Source organism: Salmo salar, chromosome 02 (assembly GCF_965601325.2).
Source record: "Salmo salar chromosome 02, fSalSal1, whole genome shotgun sequence".
NCBI classification, from domain to species: domain Eukaryota; kingdom Metazoa; phylum Chordata; class Actinopteri; order Salmoniformes; family Salmonidae; genus Salmo; species Salmo salar.
In genome coordinates, this window is record NC_138292.1 from 99,417,501 (window position 1) to 99,431,852 (window position 14,352).

At 45.2% G+C, this 14,352-nt stretch overlaps 1 protein-coding gene across 1 annotated transcript in view; it reads left to right on the forward strand.

The window, feature by feature from the left end:
• pgap6 (post-glycosylphosphatidylinositol attachment to proteins 6) overlaps positions 1-12,094 on the forward strand; it is a 45,998-nt gene extending 33,904 nt beyond the window's left edge. The window contains exons 9-13 of the mRNA XM_045712560.2: positions 2,595-2,728; positions 3,681-3,859; positions 6,558-6,704; positions 6,859-6,975; positions 9,469-12,094. Of these exons, the coding sequence (XP_045568516.1) occupies positions 2,595-2,728; positions 3,681-3,859; positions 6,558-6,704; positions 6,859-6,975; positions 9,469-9,759 (868 nt within the window). The 3' untranslated portion in view covers positions 9,760-12,094. The remainder of the gene's footprint in view (positions 1-2,594; positions 2,729-3,680; positions 3,860-6,557; positions 6,705-6,858; positions 6,976-9,468) is intronic.
• Positions 12,095-14,352: the final 2,258 nt, after the last annotated feature.

Consider the following 14,352-nt stretch of genomic DNA (forward strand, 5'->3'; position numbering starts at 1 on the left):
CACAGCTGTATGTAATGTACCATCCACACCACAGCTGTATGTAATGTACCGTCCACACCACAGCTGTATGTAATGTACCGTCCACACCACAGCTGTATGTAATGTACCACCCACAGCTGTATGTAATGTACCATCCACACCACAGCTGTATGTAATGTACCGTCCACACCACAGCTGTATGTAATGTACCGTCCACACCACAGCTGTATGTAATGTACCATCCACAGCTGTATGTAATGTACCATCCACACCACAGCTGTATGTAATGTACCATCCACACCACAGCTTTATGTAATGTACCATCCACAGCTGTATGTAATGTACCACCCACACCACAGCTGTATGTAATGTACCACCCACACCACAGCTGTATGTAATGCACCACCCACACCACAGCTGTATGTAATGTACCATCCACAGCTGTATGTAATGTACCATCCACACCACAGCTGTATGTAATGTACCACCCACACCACAGCTGTATGTAATGTACCATCCACAGCTGTATGTAATGTACCATCCACAGCTGTATGTAATGTACCATCCACACCACAGCTGTATGTAATGTACCATCCACAGCTGTATGTAATGTACCATCCACACCACAGCTGTATGTAATGTACCACCCACACCACAGCTGTATGTAATGTACCATCCACAGCTGTATGTAATGTACCATCCACAGCTGTATGTAATGTACCATCCACACCACAGCTGTATGTAATGTACCGTCCACATCACAGCTGTATGTAATGTACCACCCACACCACAGCTGTATGTAATGTACCACCCACACCACAGCTGTATGTAATGTACCATCCACAGCTGTATGTAATGTACCATCCACACCACAGCTGTATGTAATGTACTATCCACACCACAGCTGTATGTAATGTACCATCCACACCACAGCTGTATGTAATGTACCGTCCACAGCTGTATGTAATGTACCGTCCGCACCACAGCTGTATGTAATGTACCGTCCGCACCACAGCTGTATGTAATGTACCATCCACAGCTGTATGTAATGTACCGTCCGCACCACAGCTGTATGTAATGTACCATCCGCACCACAGCTGTATGTAATGTACCGTCCGCACCACAGCTGTATGTAATGTACCATCCACTGCTGTATGTAATGTACCATCCACACCACAGCTGTATGTAATGTACCACCCACACCACAGCTGTATGTAATGTACCACCCACACCACAGCTGTATGTAATGTACCATCCACACCACAGCTGTATGTAATGTACCATCCACACCACAGCTGTATGTAATGTACCGTCCACAGCTGTATGTAATGTACTATCCACACCACAGCTGTATGTAATGTACTATCCACACCACAGCTGTATGTAATGTACCATCCACAGCTGTATGTAACGTACCATCCACACCACAGCTGTATGTAATGTACCATCCACACCACAGCTGTATGTAATGTACCGTCCACAGCTGTATGTAATGTACTATCCACACCACAGCTGTATGTAATGTACCGTCCGCACCACAGCTGTATGTAATGTACCACCCACAGCTGTATGTAATGTACCAGCCACAGCTGTATGTAATGTACCATCCACAGCTGTATGTAATGTACCGTCCGCACCACAGCTGTATGTAATGTACCATCCACACCACAGCTGTATGTAATGTACCATCCACAGCTGTATGTAATGTACCGTCCGCACCGCAGCTGTATGTAATGTACCGTCCGCACCACAGCTGTATGTAATGTACCGTCCGCACCACAGCTGTATGTAATGTACCATCCACAGCTGTATGTAATGTACCACCCACACCACAGCTGTATGTAATGTACCACCCACACCACAGATGTATGTAATGTACCATCCACACCACAGCTGTATGTAATGTACCATCCACACCACAGCTGTATGTAATGTACCATCCACAGCTGTATGTAATGTACCACCCACACCACAGCTGTATGTAATGTACTGTCCGCACCACAGCTGTATGTAATGTACCGTCCACACCACAGCTGTATGTAATGTACCGTCCACACCACAGCTGTATGTAATGTACCGTCCACACCACAGCTGTATGTAATGTACCATCCACAGCTGTATGTAATGTACCATCCACACCACAGCTGTATGTAATGTACCATCCACACCACAGCTGTATGTAATGTACCACCCACAGCTGTATGTAATGTACCATCCACACCACAGCTGTATGTAATGTACCAGCCACAGCTGTATGTAATGTACCAGCCACAGCTGTATGTAATATACCATCCACACCACAGCTGTATGTAATGTACTATCCACACCACAGCTGTATGTAATGTACCATCCACAGCTGTATGTAATGTACCACCCACACCACAGCTGTATGTAATGTACCGTCCGCACCACAGCTGTATGTAATGTACCGTCCGCACCACAGCTGTATGTAATGTACCGCCCACACCACAGCTGTATGTAATGTACCATCCACAGCTGTATGTAATGTACCATCCACACCACAGCTGTATGTAATGTCTCTCTACAGTAGTGACTGTGGTAATGTAACAGTGACGCCACAGCTGTATCAGTCTGTATGTAATGTCTCTCTACAGTAGTGACTGTGGTAATGTAACAGTGACGCCACAGCTGTCCGTATCGGCCTGTATCGAGGACTGTGGGACGTTTGGAGAGTGTCGACTGTTGAGGTCGTACAGCTATCTCTACGCTGCCTGTGTCTGCAAAGCCGGTAGGTCACGCTCACACAGACACACACACACACACATACACACACACACAGAGAGACACATACACACACACACAGAGAGACACACACACACAGAGAGACACATACACACACACACACACACACACAGAGAGACACATACACACACACACACACACACAGAGAGACACATACACACAGAGAGACACACGGAGACACACACACACACACACATTTATCATAGTGTATACTATCATTCGAAAGTTTGGTCACCTTCTTATTTCAGGGGTTTTCTTTATTTTTACTATTTTCTACATTGTAGAATAACAGTGAAGACATCAAAACTAGTAAATAACACAAATGGAATCATGTGGTAAATGGAAAAAGTGTCAAAATATATTTTATATATTTGTGATTCTTCAAAGTAGCCACCCTTTGCCTTGATGACAGCTTTGCACACTCTTGGCATTCTCTCAACCAGCTTCATGAGGTAGTCACCTGGAATGAATTTCAATTAACAGGTGTACCTTGTTAATTTGTAGAATTTCTTTCCTTCTTAATGCGTTTGAACCAATCAGCTGTGTTGTGACAAGGTAGGGGTGGTATACTGAAGATTGCCCTATTTGGTAAAAGACCAATTCCATATTATGACAAGAACAACTCAAATACGCAAAGAGAAATGACATTCCATTATTACTTTAAGACAAGAAGGTCAGTCAATCTGGAAAATGTCAAGGACTTTGAAATAGACTTGCTTGGGCCAAGAAACACGAGCAACGGACATTAGACTGGTGGAAACCTGTCCTTTTGGTCTGATGAGTCCAAATTTGTTCCAACCGCCGTGTCTTTGTGAGACGCAGAGTAGCTGAACGGATGATCTCTGCATGTGTGGTTCCCACTGTGAAGCATGGAGGAGGAGGTGGGATGGTGCTTTGCTGGTGACACTGTCTGTGATATTGTCTGTGTGTGTGTTCAGGTTGGAGCGGGTGGGGCTGTACCGATGACGTCACAGCCCAGTCGTACGGTCGTCAGCTGACAGCGGTTCTACTGCTCACGCTCAGTAACCTCCTCTTCATCCCGCCCATCGTCATCGCTGTCCGACGCTGTTACGTCACCGAGGCCTCCGTCTACCTCTTTACCATGTTCTTCTCTACTGTGAGTTATACAGACTGACCTGTTGTCTACCTCTCCGATCTTTTTATATTGTCTTTATTGTTTACACCGCCAAAGCAAGTGAAATAGATCAATTAAATAAACAATATAAAATGAACAGTAAAACATTACACTCACAGAAGTTCCAAAAGAATAAAGACATTACAAATGTAATATTATGTCTATATACAGTGTTGTAACGATGAACAAATAGTTAAAGTACAAAAAGGGAAAATAAATAAACATAAATATGGGTTGTGTTTACAATGGTGTTTTGTTCTTCACTGGTTGACCTTTTCAAATCTTCTTGCTGTGATTGGTCACTGTGGTATTTCACCCAGTAGATATGGGAGTTTATCAAAATCGGGTTTGTTTTCTAATTCTTTGTGTATCTGTGTAATCTGAGGGAAATATGTGTCTCTAATATGGTCATACATTTGGCAGGAGGTTAGGAAGAGGAGCTCAGTTTCCACCTCATTTTATGGGCAGTGTTGCACATAGCCTGTCTTCTGTTGAGAGCCATGTCTGCCTACGGCGGCCTTTCTCAATAGCAAGGCTACGCTCACTGAGTCTGTACATAGTCAAAGCTTTCCTTAAGTTTAGGTCAGTCACAGTGGTCAGGTATTCTGCCACTGCGTACTCTCTGTTTAGGGCCAAATAGCATTCTAATTTGCTCAGTTTTTTTTGTTAATTCTTTCCAATGTGTCAAGTAATTATCTTTTTGCTTTCACATGATTTGGTTGGGTCTAATTGTGTTGCTGTCCTGGGGCTCTGTGGGGTCTGTTTGTGTTGCTGTCCTGGGGCTCTGTGGGGTCTGTTTGTGTTGCTGTCCTGGGGCTCTGTGGGGTCTGTTTGTGTTGCTGTCCTGGGGCTCTGTGGGGTCTGTTTGTGTTGCTGTCCTGGGGCTCTGTGGGGTCTGTTTGTGTTGCTGTCCTGGGGCTCTGTGGGGTCTGTTTGTGTTGCTGTCCTGGGGCTCTGTGGGGTCTGTTTGTGTTGCTGTCCTGGGGCTCTGTGGGGTCTAATTGTGTTGCTGTCCTGGGGCTCTGTGGGGTCTAATTGTGTTGCTGTCCTGGGGCTCTGTGGGGTCTAATTGTGTTGCTGTCCTGGGGCTCTGTGGGGTCTGTTTGTGTTGCTGTCCTGGGGCTCTGTGGGGTCTGTTTGTGTTGCTGTCCTGGGGCTCTGTGGGGTCTGTTTGTGTTGTTGTCCTGGGGCTCTGTGGGGTCTGTTTGTGTTGCTGTCCTGGGGCTCTGTGGGGTCTGTTTGTGTTGCTGTCCTGGGGCTCTGTGGGGTCTGTTTGTGTTGCTGTCCTGGGGCTCTGTGGGGTCTGTTTGTGTTGCTGTCCTGGGGCTCTGTGGGGTCTGTTTGTGTTGCTGTCCTGGGGCTCTGTGGGGTCTGTTTGTGTTGCTGTCCTGGGGCTCTGTGGGGTCTGTTTGTGTTGCTGTCCTGGGGCTCTGTGGGGTCTGTTTGTGTTGTTGTCCTGGGGCTCTGTGGAGTCTGTTTGTGTTTGTGAACAGAGCCCCAGGACCAGCTTGCTTAGGGGACTCTTCTCCAGGTTTATCTCTCTGTAGGTGATGGCTTTGTTATGGAAGGTTTGGGAATCGCTTCCTGTTAGGTCGTTGTTGAATTTAACGGCTCTTTTCTGGATTTTGATAATTAGTGGGTATCGGCCTAATTCTGCACTGCATTATTTGGTGTTTAATGTTTGTTCACTGAGGATATTATTGCAGAACTCTGCATGCAGAGTCTCAATGTGTTGTTTGTCCCATTTAGTGAGTTGTTGGTTGGTGAGCGGACCCCAGACCTCACAACCATAAAGGGCAATGGGTTATATAACTGATTCAAGTCATTTTTAGCCACAGATCCTAATTGGTATGTTGAATTCTCTCTCTCCATCTCTCTCACTCTCCCTCCCCCTCTCTCTCTCTTCCACTGTCTCTCCTTCCTTCTCTCCCTCTCCTTTCCTCTCCTCTCCTCTGTCTCCTCTCCTCTGTCTCCTCTCCTCTGTCTCCTCTCCTCTGTCTCCTCTCCTCTGTCTCCTCTCCTCTGTCTCCTCTCCTCTCCTCTGTCTCATCTCCTCTGTCTCCTCTCCTCTGTCTCCTCTCTCCTCTCCTCTGTCTCCTCTCTCCTCTCCTCTGTCCTCCTCTCTCCTCTGTCTCCTGTCTTCTCTCCTCTGTCTCTCCTCTCCTCTGTCTCTCCTCTGTCTCCTCTGTCTCATCTGCTCTCCTCTGTCTCCTCTCCTCTGTCTCCTCTCCTCTTGTCTCCTCTCCTCTGTCTCCTCTGTTTCCTCTGACTCCTCTGTTTCCTCGCCTCTCCTCTCCTCTGTCTCCTCTTTCTACTCTCCTCTTTCTCCTCTCCTCTGTCTCCTCTTGTCTCCTCTCCTCGCCTCTGTCTCCTCGCCTCTGTCTCCTCGCCTCTGTCTCCTCTCCTCTGTCTCCTCTCCTCTGTCTCCTCTGTCTCTCCTCTCCTCTGTCTCTCCTCTGTCTCCTCTCCTCTGTCTCCTCTCCTCTCCTCTGTCTCTCCTCTCCTCTGTCTCTCATCTCCTCTGTCTCTCCTCTCCTCTCCTCTCCCTCTCCTCTGTCTCCTCTCCTCTGTCTCCTTTCCTCTGTCTCTCTTCTCCTTTCCTCTGTCTCTCCATCCTCCTCTCCTCTCCTCTCCTCTTCTCTGTCTCCTCTCCTCTGTCTCCCTCTCCTCTCCTCTCTAGTTCTACCATGCGTGTGACCAGCCTGGTTTAACAGTGATGTGTATCATGGATTACGACACTCTCCAGTACTGCGACTTTCTGGGTTCAGTGTGTTCTATCTGGGTCACTGTTCTCTGCATGGCCCGAGTCAGAGACCCGCTCAAATACGTAGGTTACCACACACACGCACGCACGCACGCACACACACACACACACTCACAGACCTACTACACACACTCAGACTTGATATGTCATGGTAACGCTTGTTTTGGTGTGTGTGTGGTGTGTGTGTATGTGTGTGTGTGTGTGTGTGTGTGTGTAGGTGTTGTTTATGCTAGGTACTCTACTGATAGCGATGTCCATGCAGCTGGACCGAAGAGGACTATGGAACATGCTGGGGCCCATCCTGTGTGCTGTGCTGGTTATGGGGACCTCCTGGGTAACTATTCAGCCATGGGGCCTCCTGGGGCCCATCCTGTGTGCTGTGCTGGTTATGGGGGCCTCCTGGGTAACTATTCAGCCATGGGGGCTCCTGGGTAACTATATATCCGTGGTGACCTCCTGGGTAACTATATATCCATGGGGACCTCCTGGGTAACTATATATCCATGGGGACCTCCTGGGTAACTATATATCCATGGCGACCTCCTGGGTAACTATATATCCATGGGGACCTCCTGGGTAACTATATATCCATGGCGACCTCCTGGGTAACTATATATCCATGGGGACCTCCTGGGGTGACCTCCTGGGTAACTATATATCCATGGCGACCTCCTGGGTAACTATATATCCATGGGGTTTTCCTGGGTAACTATATATCCATGGGGCCTCCTGGGGTGACCTCCTGGGTAACTATATATCCACGGGGACCTCCTGGGGTGACCTCCTGGGTAACTATATATCCATGGGGACCTCCTGGGGTGACCTCCTGGGTAACTATATATCCATGGGGACCTCCTGGGGTGACTATATATCCATGGGGACCTCCTGGGGTGACCTCCTGGGTAACTATATATCCATGGGGACCTCCTGGGTAACTATATATCCATGGGGACCTCCTGGGTAACTATATATCCATGGGGACCTCCTGGGTAACTATATATCCATGGGGACCTCCTGGGTAACTATATATCCATGGGGACCTCCTGGGGTGACCTCCTGGGTAACTATATATCCATGGGGACCTCCTGGGTAACTATATATCCATGGGGACCTCCTGGGTAACTATATATCCATGGGGACCTCCTGGGTGACTATATATCCATGGGGACCTCCTGGGTAACTATATATCCATGGGGACCTCCTGGGTAACTATATATCCATGGGGACCTCCTGGGGTAACTATATATCCATGGGGACCTCCTGGGGTGACCTCCTGGGTAACTATATATCCATGGGGACCTCCTGGGTGACTATATATCCATGGGGACCTCCTGGGTAACTATATATCCATGGCGACCTCCTGGGTAACTATATATCCATGGGGACCTCCTGGGGTGACCTCCTGGGTAACTATATATATCCATGGGGACCTCCTGGGGTGACCTCCTGGGTAACTATATATATCCATGGGGACCTCCTGGGGTGACCTCCTGGGTAACTATATATCCATGGGGACCTCCTTGGGTGACCTCCTGGGTAACTATATATCCATGGGGACCTCCTGGGGTGACTATATATCCATGGGGACCTCCTGGGTGACTATATATCCATGGGGACCTCCTGGGTAACTATATATCCATGGGGACCTCCTGGGTGACTATATATCCATGGGGACCTCCTGGGCGCCTGGGGACCTCCTGGGTAACTATATGTCCATGGGGACCTCCTGGGTAACTATATATCCATGGGGACCTCCTGGGGCGACCTCCTGGGTAACTATATATCCATGGGGACCTCCTGGGTAACTATATATCCATGGGGACCTCCTGGGTAACTATATATCCATGGGGACCTCCTGGGTAACTATATATCCATGGGGACCTCATTCATGTAGTAACCAAAAAAGTGTTTAACAAATTAAAATATATTTGAGATTCTTCAAAGTAGCCACCCTTTTCCTTTGACAGCTTTGCACACTCTTGGCATTCTCTCAACCAGCTTCATGAGGTAGTCACCTGGAATGAATTTCAATTAACAGGTGTATCTTGTTAATTTGTGGAATTTCTTTCCTTAATGCCTTTCATCCAATCAGTTGTGTTGTTAGGGGTGCAGAAGTTGTGACAAGGTAGGGGTGGTATACAGAAGATAAGCCCTATTTGGTAAAAGACCAAGTCCATATTTTGGCAAAAACAGTTCAAACAAGCGAAGAGAAACGACATTCCATCATTACTTTAGGACATGAAGGTCAGTCAATCTGGAAAATTTCAAGAACTTTGAACGTTTCTTCAGGCGTATCGAGGGCTGAAGAGAAAACAGTTTTAGCGTTCCTCCTGCCAGGGTTAAGGCTGTGTGTTGTCCAGGTGTATCGAGGAGTTTCCTCCTGCCAGGGTTAAGGCTGTGTGTTGTCCAGGTGTATCGAGGAGTTTCCTCCTGCCAGGGTTAAGGCTGTGTGTTGTCCACGTGTATCGAGGAGTTTCCTCCTGCCAGGGTTAAGGCTGTGTGTTGTCCAGGTGTATCGAGGGGTTTCCTCCTGCCAGGGTTAAGGCTGTGTGTTGTCCAGGTGTATCGAGGGGTTTCCTCCTGCCAGGGTTAAGGCTGTGTGTTGTCCAGGTGTATCGAGGGGTTTCCTCCTGCCAGGGTTAAGGCTGTGTGTTGTCCAGGTGTATCGAGGGGTTTCCTCCTGCCAGGGTTAAGGCTGTGTGTTGTCCAGGTGTATCGAGGAGTTTCCTCCTGCCAGGGTTAAGGCTGTGTGTGTGTGTGTGTGTGTGTGTGTGTGTGTGTGTGTGTGTGTGTGTGTGTGTGTGTGTGTGTGTGTGTGTGTTCCCAGGTGTATCGAGGGGTGAAGAGGAGACGCTGTTACCCTCCATCTTGGCGGCGTTGGGTACTGTTCCTCCTCCCGGGCCTGGCCTCGGCGCTGATCGGCGTGTGTGTGTACGTGTTCGCTGAGACGGAGGACAACTACCTGTACACACACTCTCTGTGGCACGTCCTGGTCGCCTCCAGCGTGGTCTTCCTCTTACCTCCGGGAGAGACGGACTCTGTTATCGCCTGGAGGCCCGCAGTCTGCGGTTACACACTCTGTCACAGCACGAAGGACGAGTTATACACCGTTACATGACCTCTGAACCCCCCTGGACCTGTGGAGACCGACTGTCTCATGGGTATCAGGGCTGTGACCATACCAGGATTGGACAGATTGGTTTTGGGGGGTTCATGGTAAAAAAAAATGTTTGGTTTTGTCCTTTAAAAAACCTGCTGGGTGTAAAATCTAGTGTTTTATAGATGGGAAAAACATGAATGATGTTAAATCTAGTGTTTTATAGATGGGAAAAACATGAATGATGTTAAATCTAGTGTTTTATAGCTGGGAAAAACATTAATGATGTTAAATCTAGTGTTTTATAGCTGGGAAAAACATTAATGATGTTAAATCTAGTGTTTTATAGCTGGGAAAAACATGAATGATGTTAAATCTAGTGTTTTATAGATGGGAAAAACATGAATGATGTTAAATCTAGTGTTTTATAGCTGGGAAAAACATTAATGATGTTAAATCTAGTGTTTTATAGCTGGGAAAAACATTAATGATGTTAAATCTAGTGTTTTATAGCTGGGAAAAACATTAATGATGTTAAATCTAGTGTTTTATAGCTGGGAAAAACATTAATGATTTAAAATCTAGTGTTTTATAGCTGGGAAAAACATTAATGATGTAAAATCTAGTGTTTTATAGATGGGAAAAACATTAATGAAGTTAAATCTAGTGTTTTATAGATGGGAAAAACATTAATGATGTTAAATCTAGTGTTTTATAGATGGGAAAAACATTAATGATGTTTAAAAACCTTTTCACTACATGTATAATACTGGTATGGTCCCAGCTTTGCTGTATGTATGTATGTATGTATGTATGTATGTATGTATGTATGTATGTATGTATGTATGTATGTATGTATGTATGTATGTGTGTGTGTGTGTATATATATATATATATATATATATATATATGACATATATTTCTAGTCGAGGATATTAATGTTTTTACACTAATATATTTATATGACATCACGGTGATATCACTGCCTGCTAATCCATCACGTCTTGCCCCTCCCTCTTCCTCCTTTCCTCCTCCTCATCCTCCTCTCTAGTTTAGATGCACTACTAGATAGATGAAGACTGCTAGTTAAAGCAGGGAAGTTCAATGGTATAGATCAGGCCTCTCCTTTCTAATACGGGACTAATTCAGACCTGGTATAGATCAGGCCTCTCCTTCTAATACGGGACTAATTCAGACCTGGTATAGATCAGGCCTCTCCTTCTAATACGGGACTAATTCAGACCTGGTATAGATCAGGCCTCTCCTTCTAATACGGGACTAATTCAGACCTGGTATAGATCAGGCCTCCTTCTAATACGGGACTAATTCAGACCTGGTATAGATCAGGCCTCCTTCTAATACGGGACTAATTCAGACCTGGTATAGATCAGGCCTCCTTCTAATACGGGACTAATTCAGACCTGGTATAGATCAGGCCTCTCCTTCTAATACGGGACTAATTCAGACCTGGTATAGATCAGGCCTCTCCTAATACGGGCCCAATTCAGACACGGGACACCAGGTGAGTGTAATTAACTAGCAGAAACAGAAGTGTTTCGGGCCTCCAGAACCAGAACTGAACAGCCCTGACTAAAGAATAGTGGAAGATTCTAGCAATGAAGATGTTTTTCCTCATGGATACAATTTATGTCTCTGTGTGCAGTTTGGAGGAAGTTAAAGGTCGTTTTCACCAGCCAACGCTAACTAGCATTAGCACAATGAGTTGTAGTCTACCAGTACAGCTAGCACCTGTAGACTCACTCCCTTACCCTGACCTCAATGGGCCCTGTTCCAATTCTATACCCTCCCTCCGTTCCTAACTCCCTTACCCGCACCTCAATGGGCCCTGTTCCAATTCTATACCCTCCCTCCCTCCGTTCCTAACTCCTTTCCTTCTCCTTAAAGCACTTTCATGACTAAGTGTAATAATGTCATTTTAATGACATCTAAATGTAATTTGTCTAGAGGTTTTTCTCTAAATGTGTATTTGCTTTTGAAACAAATCAGATTGTGTATCCAGTGCCTCTCCTCTCTCTCTCTCTGTGTTCTGCAAGACCAGTTCCACCATAACTCAGATTTTTCTGGTCATATTGATTATATATCACAGTGATATTAAGTTAGAATGAAGCATTTTAAATGTTCTGGTGTTGAGGTTAATAATGATCATGTTGTCGTGTCTTTGGCTATGCCGTATTAAGTGATATGACATGCTATTCTATAAAATGATTTCTCTGTAATAAATATTACCTGATTTAAGCTAATCAGGTAAATGTAATTAACTAGAAAGTCGGGGCACCACGAAAGAATGTTTATAGAGCTGTTATCTTCCGAATAAACTCTTAAAGACCTGATAATATTTAATCGTCACCTTGTTTAGTCTCATCTGAAAGTTGTAAATTCTTGGTTATCTTACATTTACATTTTAGTAATTTAGCAGACGCTCTTATCCAGAGCGACTTACAGTAGTGAATGCACACATTTCATACATTTTTTCTCCGTACTGGTCCCCCGTGGGAATCGAACCCACAACCCTGGCGTTGCAAACACCATCCTCTACCAACTGAGCCACACGAACCCTGGCTAACAAGTTGAACCCTGGCTAACAGGTTGAACCCTGGCTAACAGGTTGAACCCTGGCTAACAAGTTGATACTTTACATGTTTTGTGGGCATTCTACCGCGCGTCTAGACATTCTACGGGGCGTCTAGTCATTCTACCGGGCGTCTAGTCATGTCGTTCTACCGGGCGTCTGGACATTCTACCGCGCGTCTGGACATTCTACCGCGCGTCTAGTCATTCTACCGCGCGTCTAGACAGATACATTCTACCGCGCGTCTAGTCATTCTACCGCGCGTCTAGACAGATACATTCTACTGTGTTCATTCTAGAGGTGTGTCTGGGTGCAGGGTTTTGCTTCAGCCAAGGCAGTGATGTGAAGTTGACGAACCCTACCACTGGATGACAGATACATTCTGCTGTTGGACATACACTAAGATTTATCTGATTTAAGTTGAAGTTCTGAAATGACATGTTCATCTGTAGTGTACTTCCTGTTACCTCATGTTCATCTTTGGTTACTGTAGTCTACTTCCTGTTACCTCATGTTCATATTTGGTTACTGTAGTCTACTTCCTGTTACCTCATGTTCATCTTTGGTTACTGTAGTCTACTTCCTGTTACCTCATGTTCATCTTTGGTTACTGTAGTCTACTTCCTGTTACCTCAGAATACAAATCAAACAAAATAAATCTCTCTAAAGATTTGGGATGTTTCCATAGAGCCCTTCCATCCTAGTCTCCATGGCAACATTATCTATTATGGTAGGACAGTTTCCATAGCGCCCTTCCATCCTAGTCTCCATGGCAACATGATCTAGTACAGTAGGTCTGTTTCCATAGTGTTTTTTTGGTGTGTGATTCACCAGAGGACATCAGATTGGAGGATTACCCATAATCCCTGGTACAGTGTGTGCTTGGTGCCCAGCTGTGTGTGTTAATCTGTTTTACATCCATTAGGGAATCTGATGGATTCTCTGGACTTGCAGGGCTGTTAAATAATGAATAGAACCTCTACCTCACGTTAACACACAGTAACATGAATAGAACCTCATGTTAACAGACAGTAACATGAATAGAACCTCATGTTAACAGACAGTAACATGAATAGAACCTCATGTTAACAGACAGTAACATGAATAGAACCTCATGTTAACAGACAGTAACATGAATAGAACCTCATGTTAACAGACAGTAACATGAATAGAACCTCATGTTAACAGACAGTAACATGAATAGAACCTCATGTTAACACACAGTAACATGAATAGAACCTCATGTTAACACACAGTAACATGAATAGAACCTCACGTTAACACACAGTAACATGAATAGAACCTCATGTTAACACACAGTAACATGAATAGAACCTCACGTTAACCTCTAGGGGCTATGTGGGACGCAAGCGTGCCACCCCTGGTACACCCTATCAACAACAGGTGTAATATCAAGAGCGGCAAATTTGAAACCAATTAAATGTCAAAATTCAAATTTTTCAAACATACAACTATTTTACACCATTTAAAAGATAAACATCTCCTTAATCTAACCACGTTGTCCGATTTCAAAAAGGCTTTACGGCGAAAGCATAAAGTTAGATTATGTTAGGAGAGTGCATTGACAATAGCTGTGTGTAATGTTTTGTCAATTCAAAGACAGGAGTCACCAAAACCATAAAACCAGCTAAAATGATGCACTAACCTTTGACAATCTCCATCAGATGACACTCCTAGGACATTATGTTAGACAATACATGCATTTTTAGTTCTATCAAGTTCATATTTATATCCAAAAACAGCGTTTTACTATGGCGTTGATGTTCAGGAAATCGTTTCCCTCCAATAACCGCCAGTCAAGTCAGCACAACAAATTAAATAATTAATATTTGACAACATTGGTAAAATATTATATTGTCATTCAAAGAATTATAGATTTACATCTCTTGAACGCAACCGGCTTGCCAGATTTAAAAATAACCTTACTGGGAAATCACACTTTGCAATAATCTGAGCACTGCGCCCAGAAAAATACGCTTTGCGATACAGACTAACCGCCATGT